Genomic DNA, 22,269 nt, shown 5'->3' with positions numbered 1-22,269 from the left:
ATCGTAGTGGATTGGAAATGATACAAATTAACTGTTTTGCTCAAGCAATAAGAGGAGCTGTTAGTTCTCAAACTTGGGAGTTTCCTCAGTCACTATTTTTTTCCCCCCTTACTTTCCACTAGGGATAATTTGTTATCAAGGTGAGCAATGTGATCTCTGATAGCAGCTTAAAAGTCTTCTGCTAAAGAGAAAACAAACCAAAAATAAACTTGAAAGAGAACAAAAGAACCGGGTTATATAGGATGGCACAATGGGAGGGGAAGGGCTGGGGGAGCCTAAAAAGAGCAGTTGGGAGGGGTTTCTTTTTATACCAGGCTGAAGGCAATGAGCTGCTAGTGCTGCAGTGCTGCTCCACGGTTAGGCACGTTTTCCAAGCTGGAATAACAGCAGGCTGTAGCCATGAGGCTGTGAAGGAAAGTGTCCCAGACTGGCTCTGGAGACTGTAGTGTGCAGCCACTGCGGTTTACAAGGGATTGCAAAGGCAATTGGAGGCAGCAGAGTGGTGGGGTGGCTTTTGGAGACTTGGGATGAGCAGTGGCTATCCTGGGCTAGAGCTGTGCCCTTCTGCTTCGTGCTTGACTTCAGCCTGACAAAAGATGTCCAGCACTCACAGGCAGGCTTTAATATTCCTGTGTTTTTATTAGATAAATCCCTGGTGCTTGCACTGAGTTTTTCTAATTAGAAAGGCAAATAACAGGAAAATCCTGGAGGGGGGGGGGTGCTGTTCAAGTCCAGGGCTTTTATTTTATCAACCCAGAGATTGTTTTGTATTTTTGATAGTGTGACATCAAGTGATGAGATCAGGTATCTCAGTGACAGCCCTGAGAAGAGTTACTGCTTTGAAAAACAAAGTATGCTTTGACTAACCCAGAGCTCTTTGCTTCTAACAAGGGATTGAGTGCACTTTGCTCTTTTTGGGGAGGTGCAGGTGCTTTCCTTTTTAAACAAATCCTCTGCTTTTGGTGTTTGTGCTTTTTTTTTCCCCCCAGCTGAAGTGTAAGGAGACATGGAGTCTAAATGGCTTGGTGAAGCACCTTTTTGGCAGGCAGCTGTTGAAGGATCAGTCTGTCCGCTGCAGCAACTGGGAAAAGTTTCCACTCAACGAGGAGCAGAAGCTCTATGCAGCCACAGATGCCTATGTATGTACCACAGGGGGTCACCATTCCAACCTCTGGGAGTAAATCCCTTCTCCTGTGTGCTCTTAGCTGCTGGTTATTTCTTTAGTCCCTTGTCTGCAGGTGTTTACTGGAGCTTGTTGCCACTTTTGGATGCGTTGCCTTCTGGTTTTGTCATCTTTCTTAGCTGCTAAGGAACCCAAATCTTGTTAAATACAGTATGTGAGGTGAAATTCAAAAGCAACTTGGAAGAAACACAGTCTTCACTGCTGACTAATACAGGAGAACCACACTGTGGGTTGTCAGGAAGAGTTCAGTTGCATACAAGTTTTGTGCTTCTCCAGAAGTCCCTGTTTTTTCAGTATTTTGGATGAATTTTGGTTTATCTGCAGTTCTGTGAAGGGTTTTATCAATGTGCTACCAGGTGCCACCTGCTTCCTGGGAGAAAATCATTATTCCTTATGGCAAGAAAAAAAATCCCTTCAGTCTCTTATTTCTAGACTTGGAGGCAGGGAAGTGGGACAGTGGTTTCTTTCCTGACCTCTAGTTTAAAGTTCAGCTGTGGGGAGTTTAGCACCTGTGAAGACCCAAAAGAGTAAGGAAAACAGTGTGAATTGTTTTGTGCCTGGTTCAGCTTTTGTAGCCATTTTTTCCCACTGCTCTGTTCACCTGGGCTGCCTTCTGGAGCCTCCCAGGAAAACATGGGGGAGTAACTCGTTTCTTTTCCAACACGTGTAGCCTAATTAGCACATTGCTGGCTTTAGGCTGTATTTTTCTGTTAGAACTCATTATTCATACCAAGGGAAATACTAAACACACCGAATCCATCTTGGTAGGTTTGTAGATCTTCTCGTGGAGCACGGCATGAAATGTGAATGAGGTGAGCAGATGGTGGGACTGAGAGCTGAGTACTGGGAGCTTTCTGTGTGCAGCCAGCTTGCTGAGATTACCCACTCTGGGATCTGAGCAAGAGTATCCATTCCAGAGGGAGTCCCAAGTCAGCATTTGGCCCTTAGTGCAGCATCCTGTGGCATGTAACCTGGTCCTGATGCACGGGGGAATCAGGGTAGTAATTAGTATAATGTGAGCTGGATTCCAGTTTGGAATTCTGCTGGTCACTCTGTATTGGTGCCATGCTTTGCCTGATTAATTCCTGATTAATTTGCTGTTGTTGCTGTTGCTTTTTCTCTGTGGAGTACTGAGTAGTAATTATTTCTTTTCTCTCCTAGGCTAGCTACATTGTTTATGAAAAACTGAAAAACATGAATAACAGTGAGCGGAACTTAATTAACGCGAGGAAAGGTAAGTTGTCCATCCAGGCACAAGGAATTTATTCCATGTACAATTGCATATTCCATTTCCCAGCAGGTATTTTAACAGTATCAGGTTTGTTTGGCTTCTTGGTCATTACAGATGACTTGCAGAGGGAGCAGATGGTGAAAAGTCTTGGATGCTCAGGGTAACCATACTCTGTTTTCCATAGGATGTAGGAAGGTACTCTTAGCGTGTTTGTTTGTGTTTGTCTCTGCAGAAGAATTCCCGCTGTCATTCCTGTTTGTTTATGGAAACACTTCAGTGAGTTAATTTTGGTGCTGCTGATGCAGGGACAAATACCTAATTTAAGGTGAAATAGGGCCACAAAACAAACCATGTTAGGAAGTAATGTTTTTATTGAGGCATATCAATAGGGCCCAAATGTTTTAGAGCAGCTTAACATTATTTACTTCATCAGAGGAGATTTTAAAATCTTAGTTTTTGTTCAGTTCCGTGTTTCATAAAGGAGATATTACAGGTAGCTTAAGGCTGAAAAAGAGGTGGCAGGGGGGTTGTTTCCTTTTTATTTTGGCTGAGTTTTACTTTTCTGTCCAAGACAGAAGTGGCAGTGCTGTCCCCTTGATACGAGGTGCAGGATTTGGCCTTGCTTTAGTCAGCATGTCTGTGTTAGCAGCTCTTTTCTGGGAGCTGGAGGGAAGCTGGGAGGGATCACTTTGTAGCAGTCCCGTTGTGTAGCTGTTTTCCTTGAGCTTGTGTAATGGAAGAGATGCAATGCTGACAGACTTGGAAGCTTGGCCTGATTCTCTGGGCTTGATTTTTAAGCCCTGGAAAATGCTGTCCTACTAGCTGTACATCATGTAGGAATGCAGTCATGGCAATGGGAGTTCTCTAGGTAGTTAGCCCCCAATTATTACAGAATGACCAATTGTTACACTTGTTCCAGATGCCACATCTGAGGGTGTGAAGGAGCGCTTGGCTTCACTGGCTGAAGAGATAACAGACCTGGCTTCTCACATCCCTGACTCTTCTGGAGAACTGGAAAGCTTCCAGAGGTCAGTTTTTTGCTGACTTGTCTCTGCCTTCACAATCAGTGCTTTGCCTCTGATCAAGTACATGTGTTTGAACAGACATCTGTTACCTGTTAGTTGTTTTCCAAGGAAATGTATTTTCTTACACATATTGAATACGTGTTTTCACTGGTCTAATTGCAACGGATGTGACACTGAACTTGGCTCAATTTTGTGCTGTAGTAACTGCCTCTGTAATTTTGTTTTACCTTCCTTGGTTTTATCTCCTAGGGCTGCAGAAATACTAGCTGAGATATCAGAGAACATCAGTGCCTTAAAAACCACCCTGTTGGGCTCAGGTTCCCCTTGTGGACCGGAGAGGAGCTGTGGTGCAGATCCAACACATTTTGAAGCCACGTCAGCAAATGCCAAAGCACAAAAAGCAGACTGTGCTGAGCAACCTGAAGGTGACCTCAACATCTGCTCTGATGCTACGCTGGCTGTCCTCTGGGAGGAAGAAATGGGTGGAGAGGAGGCACAGAGAGGCAGCACTGCCCTGGAAAATGTGGCTCCAGCAGCCAAATTTGCAGACAGAGAGAGCAGAGATGACTTTGCATCCCTGGACATTACTGAGCAAGAGCTTCAGGTCCTGGAACATCAGGCTGCCAAGGAATTGGTCAATGAAGCTGCCCCTGAGGTAATGAGAATTTGTTTAGTTGTAATATTTCTTTCAGATATTTTGATTTTAATGGCCAGGCCTCAGAGCTGGATGTTGAACTTAATTGTCTATGGTAAGAATTAGAAGCATACAGAGAAGTGGCTTATAGGAGCTACAAAAGGTTGGAAGGTTATGGGTAAAACAGAAATTATTTGGCTTCTAAGAGGACCCTGTTGATTTTGTAGGAGGCATGTTCCACAGACAACGAACAAAATGTGTCCTGTGTCATTGAGAGTGATGAAGAGCTGGAAATGGAGATGCTGAAAGTGAGTGCCTCGGGGTTTGTTTTGCAATTTTTTTTTTCTAATGATGCTGCTCTGGGATCACAGTGGAGTGGAGCACACTCAAGGGGAGGGAATATGAAACAAAACAGTGCTGCCTACAGAAGATGGGTGGAATAAACACATGAACACCTAAAGAATTCAATTTGCTGGTGTTAGACTGGAGTATCATTTGCCTCCTGTGTCATCTTTACTATACCAGCTTCAATTTGATCCACCCACAAGTTGTTTTAACTAGATTAAAACTTGGTTCCCATATCATATTACCTTGGATGGGCATTTTATCTACCCTTCCATGCTTCAAAATAACTTTTTTTTCCCCTTCATTTCTCAGTCCCTGAAAGATGTAGATGATTGTGAAGGAGTTTTACCTGAAGGAGAGTCCAGTAAAGGCTGCAAAACTCCCGACACAGGAGTGGATGTAGCACCAGATGGTGATGAAGATGAAGGCATTGAAGAAGAGGAGGAGGAATATTTTGGTATGTTTTTTTTTAAAATCTTAGTGCATGATGAAATAATTTTTTAAAAATCACAGTTTGTGGAAGCACAGTGACTTTTAGGGGTTGGTTTGTCAAACTGGGAAGATAAAGCTCACCTGGGTTTCCAAGGGAGAGCTTGGACCATGTCAAGATGAAAACTGGCAAAGATGAAAAACAGGCAAAGGTGTGCCTGGCAAAAGAGAGTGAAGTTTTGCTCTGATCAGCTGATATCTGCTTCTTGGGAATGAAACCAATGTGAGGATGTGGGGGCTCTGCAGAGCCCAGGGGACCTGCTCAGAACCCAGCATGGGGGAGGTGACACCTCCTATGTCTGCCTGTTCTTCTCCTGTTGCTGTTGCATGGCAGAATTCTGCAGAAATTCTGCCTTGGGGGTGATTCTGACTTGCTTTGGGGTTGTCCCTGGGGAGAGGAATCAAATGGGGAAAAGCAGCTGAAGTGTGAGGAGTTTGGCTTGTTTGGATGAACCTGTTCCAGATGAAGCAGTTATGCATTACAGTCATATTGCTTTATCTCATTAATCAAGCCATATGTTCTCCTCCTCATGCAGGGTCTCTGAGGAGCCTCTTTGCTTTTTTTTAATCCTTCATTCTAGCCTGAAAATATCTGGAGTTTGATATCTCTCTTTTCACTGGAATTGCCCAAATTCTAACCTGTGGGCATCACAAACCATGAGCAGGCTGTTGTTTGTGGAGACAGCGCTTTATCTTTTGAAAATTTAATCCCAAATGAGTGTTTCCTCCTCTCTCCCACTAAAGATCCACTGCTGCCAGAACCTGCAGAAAGCCACATCATGTGTCTGAAGACCTATTTTGGGCATTCTTCATTTAAGCCGTGAGTGTATTTTCCATCACAGTGGACACTCTGGGGTGTGCGTTCCTGCCCTTCCTTCAACCTGGATGATGTTTTTATTCCTGCTTGCTTGAAAAAATGGCAGCAAGCAAATCCAGGTCTTGTTCACACTCTTTTTGTGTTGGAGACAACTGATCCACAAGCACTGTGCAAACTGCAGGTGTTATTTGTCATCTCCTGTGTGTGTCTGCACCAAGTGCTGCTTGCCCGGGTCCTGTTAGAGATCCCCACTCTGGCACTGGTGGCCCTGCCTGCAGTACTTGGAGCGTCTGAGTGGCTGCAGTGTGCAAAGACCACACTCTGGGGCAGCCTCAAGGGTACCTTTAACCCACAGTTTAACAGAATATGCACTTTCATATGATTTGCTTGTTATCTGTGGTGGCAGAAATCCAGTATTCCCCTTTGTTTAATTTCAAGGGTCCAGTGGAAAGTCATCAATTCTCTTTTGGAAGACAGAAGAGATAATCTTGTTGTCATGGCAACTGGTGAGTTACCATTGCATCCTAAGAAACAATAAAAAGTCGTTCCCATTTTGGGGCAGAGCTCAGTTTGTTGGGCTCACCAAGGTGTTAGAATTGTCTGTTGTAGCTGCAGAGGAAGCACAATGACTCACTTGTGCTGCTTTTTCCCTCTCAGGCTACGGAAAAAGCTTGTGCTACCAGTTTCCTCCTGTTTACACTGGCCGCACAGGAGTTGTCATCTGCCCTCTGATCTCGCTGATGGAGGACCAGGTGCTGCAGCTGACGTGAGTAACGTGGGCAGCAGTGCCAGGCTGCTGCTGCATTCCCCATGGAATCACCTGGATCCTGCCTGTGCCTGGGTGTTTCCCACTTGCAGCTTGGCTGTTGGTGTGTCAGCTGCAGAGCACGTGTTTCTTGAGGAACACACCTGCCTGCCTCAGCGGTCTCGGATCACAGGCCAAGGTTGCAAAGGATGGGCGCTGGTGAGAGGTTTCTGAAGGCACTTATTTCGGGATTCACAGGCCTTTTGTGTCCAGACCAAAGTGATGGGAAGCTGTTTGAGGCTGTCAGACTCATGTCTAAGTTTGGTAGGGCTTCCTTTGGGTCTGAGGAGTGACATCTGAACCAAGTGCAGCCGGAAGCTGTAGGCCATCCAGATCAAAGCCACAGCACAGGCTTTCAAGAGGGACAGTGTAGTAGGTCTCCTAACACCTGGTCTCTTCACCTCTTAAGAGATCTGAGGGGGCAGCTTGTGGGTGACACCAAATCACTGTGACATGAGTGGTTTTAGGTGTTGTCAAGATAAATCTCTTTGATTTTTAATACCTGATAATGCTTTCTCCACATGTCTTCACTTCCTATTGTAAGAGCTATTCACTTCTGACCCTTTTTCACTGAAGCTGTGGGACTCATGCTGAGTTGTCTAGTTCATTGCTGCCTTGTCCAGCTTGGGAAGAACGAGTCTCTTGTTAAAGAGGGGATATGAAGGTGTTTTGAAGGGAAGAACATCAATTAACGTGTGGCATTTTCTGCTGCACGTCGTGGCTGTGTGCAGATGAATGGCTGGACAGCCTAAGCTCCTTGACTGTTACCCAGCAAGGTTAATAGTTGTGTGTTCAGCTGCTGCTTTGACTTTTCCACTTTTTTCCTCAGTGGAAGGGGTTTATTCACCACCTTCCATGTATCCAAAATGAGAGGGTCATTGATTTTGAAGGCTGAGGGGACCAAATTTCTGCAAACTGCAGCAGTTTGTCTGTCAGTCTGGCTGCAGTTTGGGCTGAGCACCTGTGGAAACAAAGGGCTCTGAGGCAATGCAGCAAATCATCGAGTTAAGAGGTAAAATGTGAATCATTTGAGCTGGTAATTATTATGTCATTAAAAACCAGCCACCTGATTTAAAATTAGCAGATGCAGCAGCCTCAGTAACTCACAAAAATTGAACAAGGTAAAAAAATTGTGAGCTAGCAAGGCTTACATCCAAATGTGAGGAACTGCGTCAGTCAATAGTTAAAGAAAATAGATTTAGCATATTCTTCTGGATGTTTTATTTGTGAACTTGTGCAAGGAACATGGTCTTCCTTTCTCTGATCCCTACTAATCCAGTGTGTGTCTTGTGGAGACAGCTGGAGGGGAAGTGCAAGAGCATTTGGGTGGCAGGAAGAGCCGTGCACCGCTCCTGCTTTTTCTATAGGTGTTTCACACAAAGATCCTTGAAGAAAGTAGTCTCTGACCTCACAGCTTGAGCTTCCTTTAGAAATGCTGGCACAGGCTGGAAGCTGAAGCTTGGAGAGTGAGGCTGTTGATGACTGTGCTGTTTTATTTTTGCAGAATGACAGGGATTCCAGCTTGTTTCCTTGGTTCAGCTCAGTCGAAACAGGTCAAGGATTCCATCAGAGGGTGAGTTTTAGCCAAGCTTTCTGGTGCTCTAGGCTGTGACATAGGGGTGCTGGAGGGGTGGGATAGCTCCCTGCTCCATCATCACTGAAACTCCTGGTTCTGGCCCAGCCCTGGGACCTGGCACTCAGGATGTTGTTTGCATTCACCCAGGCTCAGTGTGTGGGAGGCTACAGCCACCCTCCTGTGCCTTTTGGCTGGGTGGATGGAGCTGATTGACTCAGCTGTGTTCTGATTTATATCTGAAATTAGACAGGTTTTAGGCCTATATCTGTCATCAACACAACAGTCCCTTCTTATTCTAAAGGCTGGCAAATCTGGTTTTCCTTTTCCTGTAATGCCTTGCTTTCCTGTGGTTCTGGAATGTTTTCCATGGTCTTCACTTAATTCCTTTTGTTTCCCATCAGAAATCTGTTGTTCTCATGTTGTTTTTCAACACAGTCATGATTTCATTGAATTGAACTGTCTGGGGTCTTCTGTGTCAGTGTATTTTTTTCTGGTCTTTCAGGGGTCAGTACAGAGTCATATACATGACTCCAGAGTTCTGTTCAGGGAACTTGGAGTTACTTCAGGACCTTGTCCAAACTGTTGGTAAGTTGCAGATGAGACTTGTGGGTGAGTTGCCAGGCAGCTTAAATTGATAATTATGTTTAAGCCTTTTTGATGATTGAAGAATCTTCACCCACTTCTTGGTGAGAGTAGTGACACCATTTATTCCTGTTCATCACACAAGGTGCTGTCACTGATGAAAAAAATCATCTGTGAGTGTGGAAAATACAACAGATGACATCTGTAATTCTTATTTGTGGCTATGATTGAGAAGCAGTGAGTGGGAAAAGATCCTGTTGGAACTAGCTTGGGATTTTGATCCCCGTGAGGGACACTGGAAGTCGAGCTTGGATTGTAGTTGGGAGGAGACTGTAAAAGCTCTTGGGCTTTTCTTATGAAAGAGGCCTTAAAGTTGGTGCAGCAGAAAGCATTCCAGGAACAAAAACTAAAGCACTGCTGGTGACTTCTCAGAAAAGCTGGAGCTTGCTGTGCTGTGGTTTTGTGTCCCCCAGGTATCACCCTCATAGCTGTGGATGAAGCTCACTGCATCTCCGAGTGGGGCCACGACTTCAGGAACTCCTTCAGAAGTTTAGGCTTGTTAAAGAAGACTCTGCCCTCGGTGAGGTTTGGCTGTATTGGGTTTGTGATGCAAGAAGAAGGTTTTTCTGTGATAGTTTGGGAATACCAGCCTTTTCGTGTTGTGCTCTGGGTGTACTGACCATGCTGGTTTGGAGTTGGAGCATCCCTGTCAGTGACTGGGCTTTGTAGGTTTTTCCCAGTGTTTAAACAAAGGATGATCTGAACTTGGACTTCCAGAAACTTAGGAAATTTAAATTGCTTTGGATCCTGGTGCTGAGGAGGATGATGTCTCTAAGGTTCTGGTTTAATACTGGAGGATTTTGTTTTACCTGACTGGGTGACTTTTAGGAGCATGCCACTGATTTGTAGACACTCCTCAAGCACTTATTGCATAAACTCAGAAATTTAGACCTGAACTTGATATCTTTTCATTGGAAGTGTCATCCTCTATTGCCTAAATTTAGCTGATCACATCAGTGAATTGCTGTGGACTCGTGGAAGATATATTTGGATTAAAACTTTGTATTTCAAGTGTTCTGTTCCTCTCTGCTCTCTGGAGAGCTTTGGTCTAAAATGTTGAAGAAGCTCAATATTAACTCTGTTTTCCAAATTACTGGACTTATCCAATGATAAACACAATTAAGTGCCTGCCTAGGTTCTGCATCAGTAGAACCTTGAGGTTTTTGGTGTAAAAAATAATCAATGAGAGGTCGTGAATGTTGTTCTTACACCTCTTTGCAGGTCCCTGTTATTGCTTTAACTGCGACTGCGAGTCCCTCGATTAGAGAGGACATTGTGAAATGCCTGAAGCTGAGGGATCCCCAGGTCACCTGTACCAGTTTTGACAGACCTAACCTGTACCTGGAAGTTGGACAGCAAAGTGGAGACATCAGTAGGGATTTGAAGCAGTTCCTAACTAGGAAAGGAAGGTAAGGATTTAAGCCTGGTTTTGATCCCTTAGGTGTGGGTTTTTTTTTCACAGGGAGGTGGCTTTTTTTTGTTCTGTATCTTTACATGTTGTGGTTGTTGTTATTTTCAGCAGCTCTGTGTATGAGTTTGAAGGCCCCACTATCATCTACTGCCCTACAAGGAAGGCCACTGAGCAGGTGGTGTGTGAACTGAATAAACTCAGCGTGGCCTGTGGCACCTACCATGCTGGGATGGGGAACAAGCAGAGGAGAGACACTCACCACCGGTTCATGAGGGATGAAATTCAGGTATGTAGGAGACAAAATTGTCTTGGTCCTATTTAGAATTGCAGAGTTTTTGGTAGAAGACAATTTTGGGATATCAACCTGTGTTAGCCATGTCCTTTGTCTGCAGTTCTGGGTGAAGAAATTGCTGGTCTGTGCTGACAGGAATAAAATTCCTGGCTTTTTTTTCCAATTTTTATAGTAATTCCCTTAAAAATGCATGGTATCCAAGGAAAATGGTGGTAGCTGGAACAAGATGACAAGGTCTGTGAGCTGCTTCTTTCCTGGGCTGCAGAAATCACCTGGGACTTGTTGTGTTCCTTTTCATGATCAGTTTTGTGCCTGTTGAGGACAGCTGCTCCAAAACACTGCTGCATTTGGCACAGCACATCATCCCTCTCATGGATATAAATCCTATGGCTGTGCTCTGGCCAAACTCAGCACTGTGGGTCTGAAGCTGTTGTAGTTCAGCCTCAGTTCTGAGTCTGTGGCAGCAGATTGGCACCAAGTGTGTGTCAATTGACCCAGGCATGCTCTTTGGGACCACCTGAAGGCACGTGGCTCCTGTTTTGCAGTGTGTGGTGGCCACGGTGGCGTTTGGAATGGGCATCAATAAGGCGGATATCCGGCTGGTCATCCACTACGGCGCCCCCAAGGAGATGGAATCCTATTACCAGGAAATGGGGAGAGCCGGGCGCGACGGGCTTCCCGCTGCCTGCCACGTCCTGTGGGCCGCGACAGACCTCACCTGTAACAGGTAAAGCTCTGGGCACAGCCCTTGTCTCCCTCCTCAGGGCCTTTTGCCGTGGGTCTCTGCAGCTCAGGAGCCTGTGGGCTTGGGAGAACCTCTCTGTCTCTCTCCTGTTCTAGCCTCTTTGGGATAACGTTAGGAAGAATAGAACACAGTGCTCTCCTGAGTATCCCTGGGGATCAAGGTGGTGGAAAAGCAGGCAGGCAATTGGATCTGGTTTTAGTAGGATGTTTTCTCTAGCTCTTGCTGGTGAATTAGTGCGCTGTGGGGCATGTTTCATTTTTGGTGTGGGACAGGGGAGCAGTGGTCAGCATTTAAGGGACTGCATTTGTTGCTTCCGTCTCAGACGCCTCCTGAACGAGATCCAGAACGAGACGTTCCGGCTGTACAAGCTGAAGATGTTGGCAAAGATGGAGAAGTACCTGGTTTCCAATAGCTGCAGGAGGAAGTGAGTGCTGGAACCTATTTAGTGCTGTGTCACTGCAGGCAGCTTTGGTAAGAGCTGCTGGGACTCGGGGGTTGTGCAGCCAGAAGGCATCTCAAACTCACAATGTGTTCTACAAGCACAGAACATTCTATTCTGTATTAATAAGCAGTATCAAAAGTACAACCTTCAGCACATTTATACCTTTCCTTATTTGCTTTCTTCAAAAAAAAAGTCTTTTTCTTTAGAGGAGTCAAGGCTAAGTAATTGGTTCCCTGGTGAATTAATTAATGATGCTGATTTCAACTCCATTTTCTGCAATAAATTTCACGTGCAAATTCTTGGTCTTTTATTGAATTCTTTTTGTTCCCTTGGGTAGAATCATCCTGTCTCATTTTGAAGACAGAAAACTCCGAAAGGTTTCCTCTGGCATCATGGGCACAGAAGAATGCTGTGATAATTGCAGGTCCAGGTAAGCTTTCTTCCCTGAAGGCTGATCATAGAGGTTATGTTCTCTCAGACTGACTTACAAGGCAAATTATCTAAAAGAATTGACTTTCACACATCTGATCTTGCAGCTGTTCAGCCTGAGGTTTATTTTTGAACATCTCTCTAACCTTTTTCTGGTGAGTCGAGCAAACTGTGATAAGCTCTGAGTTAGGCTGTGGGAAAGCCTGGAAGCAGAGCAGGATCGCAGTTCCTAAAAGGGATTTAGAGCAACACTCAGTGAAAAACACTTCTATTCATCAGTTTAAGCCCTGCTAGGTAATTAATCCCAAAAGACAACTCTTGCAAATGGTGTGCAGTACCAGGTGTTTAAGGCTAAATTGCCCCAGTGTCCAGGGAGCTGTTCTCCCATGCTGACATGTGCTCTTTTAACCTTGCTGATAATCTCTTGGATGTGCTGGATGGGGGCACCCAGGAGGCTGAGTCACTTCCTTCTGTGCTGACCAAAAGGCTTTCCCTGAAGTTCCAGTAAAGCATTCCTTGCACAGTCTGATGCTTTCTGATCCCAGGCAAGATGTTAGGCTGTTTTGCTTTCAGGGGAAGTGTTACCCGTTTCGCTACTGAATTTCTGTATGTCAAGGATTAGGACAGCTTTGTCTGGCCTCTACTACAACTAAGTAAAAAAAAAAAAAATGAGTTTAAGAAAAAGAGTTTAAGAGATAATTATTTCCCTCATTGCAGCCACCTTGCTGTGCTAATCAAGAGCCAGGTAGTGAATTTGTATTGCAGCACTGAAAAGGCTAGAAATAGATAATTTTCATTTTTCTCCTTAGCAATGGTTTCTGCCATTAATTTTTCAGTGGGTTCTTGTAGTCAGTAGCAAGGTACATCAACAGACCTTATGTAGCTTTTTAATGGGGTTGCTCCTTACTCCTGGTTTTTATTTTTCCTTTATGTTCTTAAAGAAACAGAAAAAAGCTTTTTTTAAATGCAGTTAAAGAAAGGTTGTGCATGCCCAAACCACTGCAAGTGTTTAAATACTGAATTCAAAAGATTGCTGAGGCAATGTTCTTAACAGTAGGTGTTGTAGAGAAGTTACTGTTGGGTCTGGCAAGTTACATTGATGGAAATATAAATGTGTCTTGAAGTTACATTGATACAGACAATTTAATGTATAGAAACAGGATTAGAGACTAAATACAAGTCAATCACTTGTGGTTATTTCATTTAATTATTGTGTTAATCTCTGGGTTGATTTGGAGCAAGGGAGAGGGGCCTTGATTTGTTTGTGTGAAGCTCTGCTTCCTTTGTGCCTTTCAGCAGCTCCTGCCTGGCAGTCCCCAGTGACCTGGACTGCGGATTGCAGGACTTTGGGAAGCAAGCACAGCAGCTGCTGTCTGCAGTGAGTGCCCTGGATGAGAAGTTTGGCACCAGGATGCCAATTCTGCTTCTTCGAGGGTCGGTGAGTGATGGGACGACTCCTTGTGTGTGCTCCTGTGACAGTGTCCCTCTCAGCTGATCTGCCAGTCAGTACCTGGACATACATCCTTGTCCATGTGTGTACACCATTTTCCTTGGGGAGATGGATGTTTGTGTAGAGAGCTCATCTTGACTTTGGGAAGCTGCTCAGCTCCACTCCCCATGCAACAAACAAGATGGTTGTCCTCTAATTTTTTATGTAAATGCATCATTTTGATTATTTTGTGAGGAACAGCCTTATCAGAATGAAGGATAAACATCTTGGCTCAATTAGCTGGCTCATGTTTGAATTAAGCAAAGGATGGCTTCCACTGTAGCTTTGTGTTGCTCTCTGACTTGGAGTACTGAAGTAGGAAGTAGGGTACCAGAATGAATATAATTTCATTTCTCTACACCTTTAATTTTAATTGTTTTGAAATATTAAGCGAGAAACTCACTGGAAATGAATTAGAATAAGGACAAAATACTTTTTATGTTTACAAGCTGAGGAGAAAAGGAATGACCTGTGGTACTTGGTAAAACTGGGGGTGAATTATGTTCCTTGTTTAACATTTCAATGAAGTTAAGCTTCTGGTTGTCAGTCAGGTGTATCTAGGGAAAAATGAACTTGCCACAACCTTGGCAAGAAAGAAAGTAGAGAGAAAGTAGATGAGGTGTGGAATAGGTTAGAGGAGGCTCCTCAGAGACTGGGCTTTTGGTTTACTGATTGTACTGAAGCTTCCCTGTGCAAGGAGTGGACAAATCTGACAGATTGTTTCCAAACTTTCAGTTCTCTCAGCGCTTGCCAGACCGGTACCGGAGACACCCTCTCTTTGGCTGCGGGAAAGAGTGGCCGGAGAACTGGTGGAAACTGCTCTGCCAGCAGCTGATAATGGAAGGCTTCCTCAAAGAAGTCTCAGCCCAGAGCAACAAGTTTGCAACCATTTGTGTGCTCACCCAGAAGGTACTTGTGGTACTGCAGTGACCCACTGAGAGCTCTCCTCCTGAGTCATCCACAGCTAAGCAGCGTGATTTATTTCTTACAGGGTAGAAATTGGCTGTTAAAAGCTGGATCTACCTCAAATCCAAGTCTGCTATTACAGTCCAGTGAAGACCTTAATCTGCAGAGGCCTTCTACCAGGTAATTGTAGCTCATGTCTTCTCCTGAATGCCTCTTTACTAACATTTGGTCTGTCTCTGAAATCTGCTTTTGGAGAAGGCTTTGAGATGCTCAGTGTTCTGGTTTTTTTTGTGAAGAACGATGATTCTCATAATTAATCAATAACTTGATTTGCCAAATACAACTTGAAATGAGTTTATTTAGCAGAATGTTACTTTTTTGAAGGGCAGTGTCACTACACAATGGAATTAAGATATAATTAATTGCATTACAGCAGCAGGCGTTCGCCTGTGCTCCCCAGGCAGCGCTCCCCAGGCACAAAAGGAGCAACACAGTCACCAGGCAAGCAGGTCTGTACCAGTGTGATCCATTCTTGCTCATATTAAAAAAAAAAACCTAAACAGCCAACTTGCAAACATCACAAATTCATGTTTTGTCAACAGCCAACTCGGTGAAAAGATGGTAAATCAGCATTTGTCTTGTTCTTCTGGTTTTTTATAGGTATCTCTATATGAGATGTTCTGTTACAGAAAAGATAACACTCCTCCAAGAACTAACATGCTTAACAGGTGCAGTATTTGAAATTAAAACAGGTCTACCTCATAGTGACTGTGTTCATGGGGATGGTTAAAATGAGCATTTTTTTTCCTGTGAAATGGATGCAGAATTGTTTAATGTATTAAAAAAACCACAAGTGCCTAAAACTTGCTGTACACAGCACTGTACTTCAAAATCTCTTGTATTTACAAGATTTCACAGTTAACGTCAGGGAACATGGAGGCCTCTGCTTTTCCACACTGCTTTGGAGAAGACTGAGACCAACTCAGTCCCTCAGGTCAAAAGAAATCAAATTACCTCTTGCAAAAAGCAGACCAAGTAATTTGTTTTGCTGGCTCAGGTGCTGCTTCAGATTAAATGCACCTTGTGTTTCTGAGCAGATTCCTCCTTCGTGCTGCCATTCTGGTGCTGGCAGATGACAGGAAGAGAGGCTTGGTCCCTTAGGTGAATAGTTGTCACTGCAGGCATGTGAAGACATATTATTTTAGGGATAGTTAAAATTCAGATCAAAAAGGAAAGGAGGCTCTTAGTCTGACTTGTGTGCTAACAGATACCGCGGCGTAATCATGGCAGTCCAGTCAAGGATAAATGTCCCTGAGCCCAGGGATTGGGAGCTGTGCTAATTCCACTCACAGCACAGCAGCTGTGTCCCTGTCACTGATGGTTTTAAGGTGATCACTGTCCTTGGCCAGGATTAATGTTCTCAGCCATGGGCAGAAATGAAAAGTGGGGTGTCACAGGGGACAAGTGACTGTCAGAGCTTGTTTTTGTTCAAGATATGGGAATCTAGCATTGAGAGATCTTGCAGAGTTGGGTTGGTTTTTTTCCTCCCAGACTCCCACAGATAGTATTTCAGGCTGTTTTTGGGTTACAGCACCAGATCAGAGAAATTGTGACATTGAAGATACTGCTGGTTGTACCCCAACCAGCTCCAGTCCCGCCTAGGAGCAGAGCTGGCATGAGGTGCTGTTGGAACTGGCAAAAGAAGTTGGGCTGCTGCTCTCCCACAGCCTTGAACCAAGTGCCTGAATAAACTGATGTAAATCAAGGCTTGCTTCACACTCGATGTTTTGTTAGTGTTTCAGGGCGCTCACCGCTGAGATCTCCTCTGAAGCCCCAAGAACCAAGTGTTTCATCCCGAGAACAAGAACTAGAGGTAAGCTGTTCTGGGATAGGGAGGATATCTCTGAGTTGCAGTCAGCCTGCAAGCCACAGTTATTCTGTGTTTGGGTGGCTGGCTGGCTTGGACAGCTCTTAAAATTACTGAGTTGTTTTGAATAGAAGTCCCAGAATAGGGCTGAAATAACAGGAGGGGGGATTAATGGATTGCAGGGGTTTTGTGTATTATTGGAAAGATCAGGGAGGTGATAACTTGTGCTCTTGAAATAATTACACCTATGAGTGATGGAGAGCTGCTTCCTGAGAATTTGGCTCCTTCCTTCCCAGGCTGCTCTGTATGGCAAGCTGCTGACTGCTAGACAGAAGGTAGCTAATGAGAAGGAAATTCCTCCAGCTGTCCTGGCAACCAATAAGGTCCTGGTGGAGATGGCCCGGATAAGGTAAAACCAGCGTGCACACGTGTTGTACAAAGTGGGGAGCTTGCAAGCCAAGTCACAAATCCCTTTCCTGCTCCTATTGGGAGAGTGGAGGCATCTGAAGGGTCTCCACCAGCTACTGAAAGGCAGTAGGCAGCAATGGTTTGGGAATGTCTTATGTTGTTGCATTCTTCGTCCTAAACCAGGCCCACAAGCATTGAGAATCTGAAGAAAATTGATGGTGTGTCTGAAGCCAAGTCCACCATGTTGATGCCTCTCCTGGATGAAATTAAGGGCTTCTGCCAATTGAATGGTTTGCAGGTATGATGAACTCAAGTGTCTTCTCCTTGGCAGGAGCCTTAAGGATAGGAGTTGTTCTGCAGCTGTTGGACTCCATGGAGTTGTCTTTCTGCTTCAAAAAATACTTTGCAAAATTCTGCAAAAAAAATACTTTGATCTAGCAATGGGAACCAAAAGCATGCCTAGTTTTTCAGTTGTTTTTGGGGAGTGTGTATTGAGAAAGTTTAGCTCAAATGGAGAAGTTGCCCACAAAGACCAAATGCCACAGTTTGTTCTGATGGAATAGTTTCACATGGAATGAGCAATACCTAAGATGATGTGTTGGCCTGGGCAATTTGTTCGGGCTGGTTTTCTTTTCCAAGTTCCTTGGATGATGCCATGTTGGTTTTAGTAAGATGGGAACATGTGGGTGTCCATCTGCATTCTCTCCTTGCTTTAGGTTTTCCTCCCTTCTTTTTTTTTTTTTTTTTTGGTTTAAGAACGTGGAGTTGGGGTCAAAACCCACCTCCAGAGAGATGAATGATTCTGTTAGTGCTACTTCATCAGGTAACTTCAGCTAATGGGAGGGTGAATCACTGGTTGTCACTGGGTTACAATTCGTTTAATTGTGCTTTATCTCACTTAGACCGACACTTTCCCCACATCTGAATCTAAGGTTCAGAAGGAAGCATCTCCCTGGAAGTGTGCTAGAGCCCTTTCTCCCTCAGAGGAGGTCACATATATCCTGTTCCAGGAGAAAAATTACTCTCTGGTAAGCTTTTGACTGTGCATGCTTTTGCTTTGCTGAAAACTGACAGCAGGGATGCTTTGTCTAGAGGAGGGGGATGTGCAAGTTCTCTTAAATCCTCTGCACAGTGCTGGGTGGGTTGCTTTAAAACTCTTGAGGCAGTATTTTCCTGGGAAATGGCAGATCCTCTTCTGAAGTAGTGATATGGAAAACTGGGGTGGGATATAGTGAGTTTTTAATTCCACAGTAAACAACTCAAGTTGCTTTGGCTTTTGCTTTGCCTCTCCCAAGAGTATGGGTCAGGTGGTGTCCAAGTTAAAAATGTACCTAAGGATGAATTAACAAGAAATAGTTGTGCAAATTATTATTAACTTGATGCTCTGCATCCACTAATCCTGATGATATGCACAGTGTGTTTTTCTTCAAGGCAAATGTTTTAAGAGGAGAATTCTTTGAACATATCAAAGAGGGGGGATTTGTTTTGGTTCTGTTATCCACGTTCTGCACAGATGTTCTGTGTTGCGTGGGCCCCTGAGAGGTCTGGTGCACCACAGCTCCTTCATCTCAGCTGAGTTCAAGGTTAAGGTGTTGCACTCAAGCTGTGAAGTTTTGAGGGAGAAACACACTTGACAAGGTGGAAAAGAAACAAGGTAGCTGTTAGGAACAATTCAGTGGTTTGGGGAGCTTTTTTGCGCTGCCATGTGCCGGTGCCTCTGGATTGTTTTTCAGGAATGACACTTGCACCCTGCGAATCCCTTGTGCCTTTTGTTTCCCCAGAAAGCCGTGAGCGAGTGCAGATCTCTGCCCCTTGCTGTGGTTGGCACCCACCTGTCCCAGGCCCTGAGAGCTGGCTACAGCGTGAGCCTGGAGCGAGCAGGTTTGACCCCTGCAGTTGAGCAGCTCATTCGGGACGTTATCCACAATCCTCCCGTTCTCTCGGGTGAGTGTGGCATCACTGCAGGCACCACTGACCTCACCTGGAGCTTCTCGTGCCTGGTAGAGCCCAGCAATCCTGGAAGGCTGGGGCAGTGCCAGGGTCACTGCTTTCCTTTCAAGGTTCTCTTATAAAATAATTCTATTGCGCTCCATAACCATGGGGCAGACCTTTGCAAATCCTTTGATTGTATGGAAACGTTTGGGATATCCCTCTTAAATCTGTATTTGCTTTAGTGTTTTTGGGAAAAAAGTATCAGCCTGACAAAGTATTCCTGGAAGTACTGGCATATTCATAAAACACACTGGGAATTTATCACATGATCTTCCAAGTCAAACCCATACCTTTTTATTTTCTTTTCTATGCCTTAATCAATCCTGTGCTTTAATGAGGTGCAACAAATGTATTTTGCAATATAAGAAAACTGAATCAGGGGCAAGGAGCTTAAACAATTAATATTGTATTCATATTTTTTCCAAGACACTACCAAAATACAAGAAATTAGAAAACTTACTCCTGCAAATATTGAGCTGTATCTGATCAAGATGGTGATTGCACTAATGGAGAAAGAGGACAGAAATAAATCTCAGGGCGACTCACGCATCAAAAGAAGGTTGGTGTGGCCTGAAGGGCAGCAGGGAAAAAGAGGAGCAGATCAAGCAAGCAGGGAAGGTGCCTCGTGGAATAGAACACAGGTTAGTAAAGAAAGTTATAAAACTGTTGTTCTGCAAAATCATATTTTCTTTGTAGAACAGACTAACAGAATGTTGTTGGCGTTTCCAGCAGTGCTTAGCATCTCATCTTCCCAATCCATGTCTCCCTCAGTTCTAAGTAGAACTGCCTCTTCCTCTTCTGAGGAATGCTCAGAGCAGAAACTGAGGATTCTTTTGGGATAAGGACCCAGGAAGAGGTCAGACTGGTGCAGCTTAGCTGTGGTTTGTTACAAGTTGGACATCTTCGTTCCTTCATCACAACCAAATCCAGGTTGTGCCCTTGCTTTGTTTCTGTGCATTGCTACCTAATAACCAACCTGATGTGGGAAAAGATATTTTCCTACTGTGCAGGAAGCAGGAAGGGTAAGAAGATGAAAAAGCCAGAGGTAATTCCCACCAGGAATGTCTCAGTCTTTGCATTCCTGTATTGCTTGAAACTGCTGGGCACAGCCTGATAACAGGTGTCTCCTGAAGGACAAATCCTGGGAAATGAGGAGCTCTTTGTTGCTGGTGAAGAAAATCCAGGATAGTCTGAGCCCTGTGCTGGCCTCTGTGACCCCAAGTCCCAGTTCAGCACCTTGTACACCCTGCACCTGGTGGGGATGGTAAAAAAAAAAAGCCATTTTCCAAATTCTGCTATCTATGCTGGGATTTCATGTCTGTTCCTTGCAGGGCTTTGGGCTGATTTCTTAAACAGTGGCTCAAACAATTTTTCAAGCATTGTCATTTTGCCAAATTGGTTTTCCTGTTTCCCTGAATGCTATTTTGTTTCTGACAATATCTGTGTCAGAGCCTCCTTTTTCCTGCAGGTGACCTCCTGACAGTCCAAATGCCTGAGCTCTGATCACACTTTTTCCCTGCTACTTGTTAGCTCCTGGAGCTAATAGTGGGAATGACATGCTATTAGTAATCAAACTAAGATAATCCAAAGGAACAGGCTGCAAATCCAAAAGCTAATCCAAACAGTCTTTACTTCTCCTTCAGAAGATAGCCTGGCTCTAATAATTCTCTGTAGCAAGCAATTTTAAATCTCTTAATGGATTTCTTGGATTTGAATGGCCTGACATTTGCTGCTGCTTTTACAGGGTAATGGGATCAATCCAGCATCCAAGGAAGGAGCAGAGGAAACCCATCTGCATGTTGTGCCTTTGGCTGCGGTAAACACATGTTCTTATTCTAATAAAGCATGTGGTAATTAGTGAGGATTTTGGTAACTCAGGGATGTGTAGCTGATGGAAAAACATCAGCATGACTGCTGCAGCCTATGACCGGCAGGATGATACAAAAAACATGTTTTTTTTTGTAATGTAATACCTCTGTGAGCACTGTGCTGTTTTGAACTGACACTTTAGCTGTAAAAACACACTAGAAAATGTAACTCTTCTGAGTCAGAAGTGAATATTTCAAGTGCTCAGAGCTGTAGGGATGAAGGAACTCTTTTTCTCCACTTTAAAAAAAAAAAAAAAAGAGGCCCAAATACAATTCCATTTCCAGTTGCTGTGTGTTTGAAATGCACAAACTTCACTTGCGCAGATTTTATTGTGGTGAAACGAATGAGGAATAGGAAGTGCCTTCATTAAGCAGAGGTGTTGGCACTTGGTTGATGAGAGACTGTGACCCAAGTAACAACGGTGCTTCCTTTCTGTGCCAGGGGAAGGCTGCAGGGAGCGTGGATGCCAGGCAGGCAGGGAGCAGAGGGGCAGCAGGGCCCTCAAAGCCCATCACCCCGGCCTTCTCCAACCAGCCTGCCCTCGATCCTGAGGAGGAGGAATCTCAGCCAAAGGTGAGGCTGCAGGAGTGCAGCCCAGTCCTGGTGGTTGGGGGATCTTCAATGACCAAACTCTCAGCTTCTGTCTGGCTTACAGGCAGTGTCTAAAAGCTTGGCCTGGCTTGCCAGCCCACTTCCCTCATCGACATCCCTTAGGCAGTGATGCCATGTTGGTTTTATTGTCCTTGCTGTGTCCAAATATTCCACTTGGACAGCAATAGATTACTACAGGAACCTTCCCCCAGGACATTTTGTCAGCTATCTCTTGGCAGATGCTTCCAACATTTTAAGAGGACATTTGGTTCCTTTTTTTTTTTTTCCCTTTTAAGTACAGGGTTCTGTGAGGCTGTGCAGGGTTTTTGCACTGGTGTCAGTAGGAACACAAGCTGTATGAGCTTTTGTTTTCAGGGAGATTTTTAAATTTTAAAATCAAGATTTTGATTTTTTTTTAAAAGGGAGCTTATGTCTCTGACCAGCACCAGTTGTTGAGCTCCTTCCTTCAGTTTGAAGCTGGATATTGCTGCGAGTGTAATTCTTTCTCAGCCTTGACTCTCAGGGTTTAATTCGTAACCCCTTAGGGACTTGAGTAAGGTGTTGGATTTAAGTGAAACATAAGCCTTGCATGAGCAATTTGGTCATGGCTCCAGCTGAGTGTGAATTTGAGGAGTAGAGCTTTGCATTCCCTTCCACATTTGTGCATTTGTTTCCTTCCAGAACTCGCATCCGCCTGCTAAGAGGAAGGTGCCAGAATGGTTTGGAACCTCAGCAGCAACAGTTGCACCTGTAACCCACACCAAGAAATGCAAAACAGAAACCAGAAAAGGGATTTTCAGTTGAACGTGGAAATCAAGATGATTTGGTTTTTAATCTTCTTTCCCATCACCACGAGCATTACCTGCCCAGACTGCTGCTTCAGAGGAGCTTTTATTGCCTCTGCTCTGCGTTCTTCCTGCTGCTGCGTCTTCTCTTCCTCGCGCAGCACTGTTAGCATTTTTTCACTGTGTGAAATGGGATGTCAATAAAAAGATTTAAATAAATAACCTCTTTGTGTGTGTGTGTGTGGGGCTGTGGGTGTGGGCAGGCCCCGGGCCGCGTTGCCATGGCGACGGGCCGG

At 44.5% G+C, this 22,269-nt stretch overlaps 1 protein-coding gene across 3 annotated transcripts in view; it reads left to right on the top strand.

Annotated features, from left to right (window-relative positions):
- Positions 1–22,195, top strand: part of WRN (WRN RecQ like helicase) — a 28,954-nt gene extending 6,759 nt beyond the window's left edge. Inside the window, exons 7-37 of one of the 3 annotated variants that reach the window (XM_015625465.3) lie at positions 990–1,139; positions 2,345–2,417; positions 3,334–3,442; positions 3,689–4,094; positions 4,301–4,381; positions 4,731–4,875; positions 5,652–5,727; positions 6,163–6,230; positions 6,382–6,490; positions 8,034–8,102; positions 8,608–8,690; positions 9,161–9,267; positions 9,969–10,156; positions 10,267–10,444; positions 10,996–11,177; positions 11,518–11,619; positions 11,975–12,067; positions 13,363–13,504; positions 14,291–14,464; positions 14,547–14,641; positions 14,895–14,970; positions 15,122–15,189; positions 16,256–16,334; positions 16,625–16,737; positions 16,920–17,034; positions 17,639–17,764; positions 18,518–18,680; positions 19,155–19,369; positions 20,473–20,544; positions 21,039–21,170; positions 21,870–22,195. In XM_015625465.3, the coding sequence (XP_015480951.1) occupies positions 990–1,139; positions 2,345–2,417; positions 3,334–3,442; positions 3,689–4,094; positions 4,301–4,381; positions 4,731–4,875; positions 5,652–5,727; positions 6,163–6,230; positions 6,382–6,490; positions 8,034–8,102; positions 8,608–8,690; positions 9,161–9,267; positions 9,969–10,156; positions 10,267–10,444; positions 10,996–11,177; positions 11,518–11,619; positions 11,975–12,067; positions 13,363–13,504; positions 14,291–14,464; positions 14,547–14,641; positions 14,895–14,970; positions 15,122–15,189; positions 16,256–16,334; positions 16,625–16,737; positions 16,920–17,034; positions 17,639–17,764; positions 18,518–18,680; positions 19,155–19,369; positions 20,473–20,544; positions 21,039–21,170; positions 21,870–21,992 (3,912 nt within the window). In that variant the 3' untranslated portion in view covers positions 21,993–22,195. The remainder of the gene's footprint in view (positions 1–989; positions 1,140–2,344; positions 2,418–3,333; positions 3,443–3,688; positions 4,095–4,300; positions 4,382–4,730; positions 4,876–5,651; positions 5,728–6,162; positions 6,231–6,381; positions 6,491–8,033; positions 8,103–8,607; positions 8,691–9,160; positions 9,268–9,968; positions 10,157–10,266; positions 10,445–10,995; positions 11,178–11,517; positions 11,620–11,974; positions 12,068–13,362; positions 13,505–14,290; positions 14,465–14,546; positions 14,642–14,894; positions 14,971–15,121; positions 15,190–16,255; positions 16,335–16,624; positions 16,738–16,919; positions 17,035–17,638; positions 17,765–18,517; positions 18,681–19,154; positions 19,370–20,472; positions 20,545–21,038; positions 21,171–21,869) is intronic. The other 2 variants (XM_015625466.3, XM_033513585.1) reach the window with 2 other exon arrangements.
- Positions 22,196–22,269: the final 74 nt, after the last annotated feature.

Source organism: Parus major, chromosome 4, assembly GCF_001522545.3.
Source record: "Parus major isolate Abel chromosome 4, Parus_major1.1, whole genome shotgun sequence".
Taxonomy (NCBI): Eukaryota; Metazoa; Chordata; class Aves; order Passeriformes; family Paridae; genus Parus; species Parus major.
The sequence above is the reverse complement of the archived record's forward strand: the minus strand, read 5'-3'. Positions and strand labels throughout refer to the sequence as shown.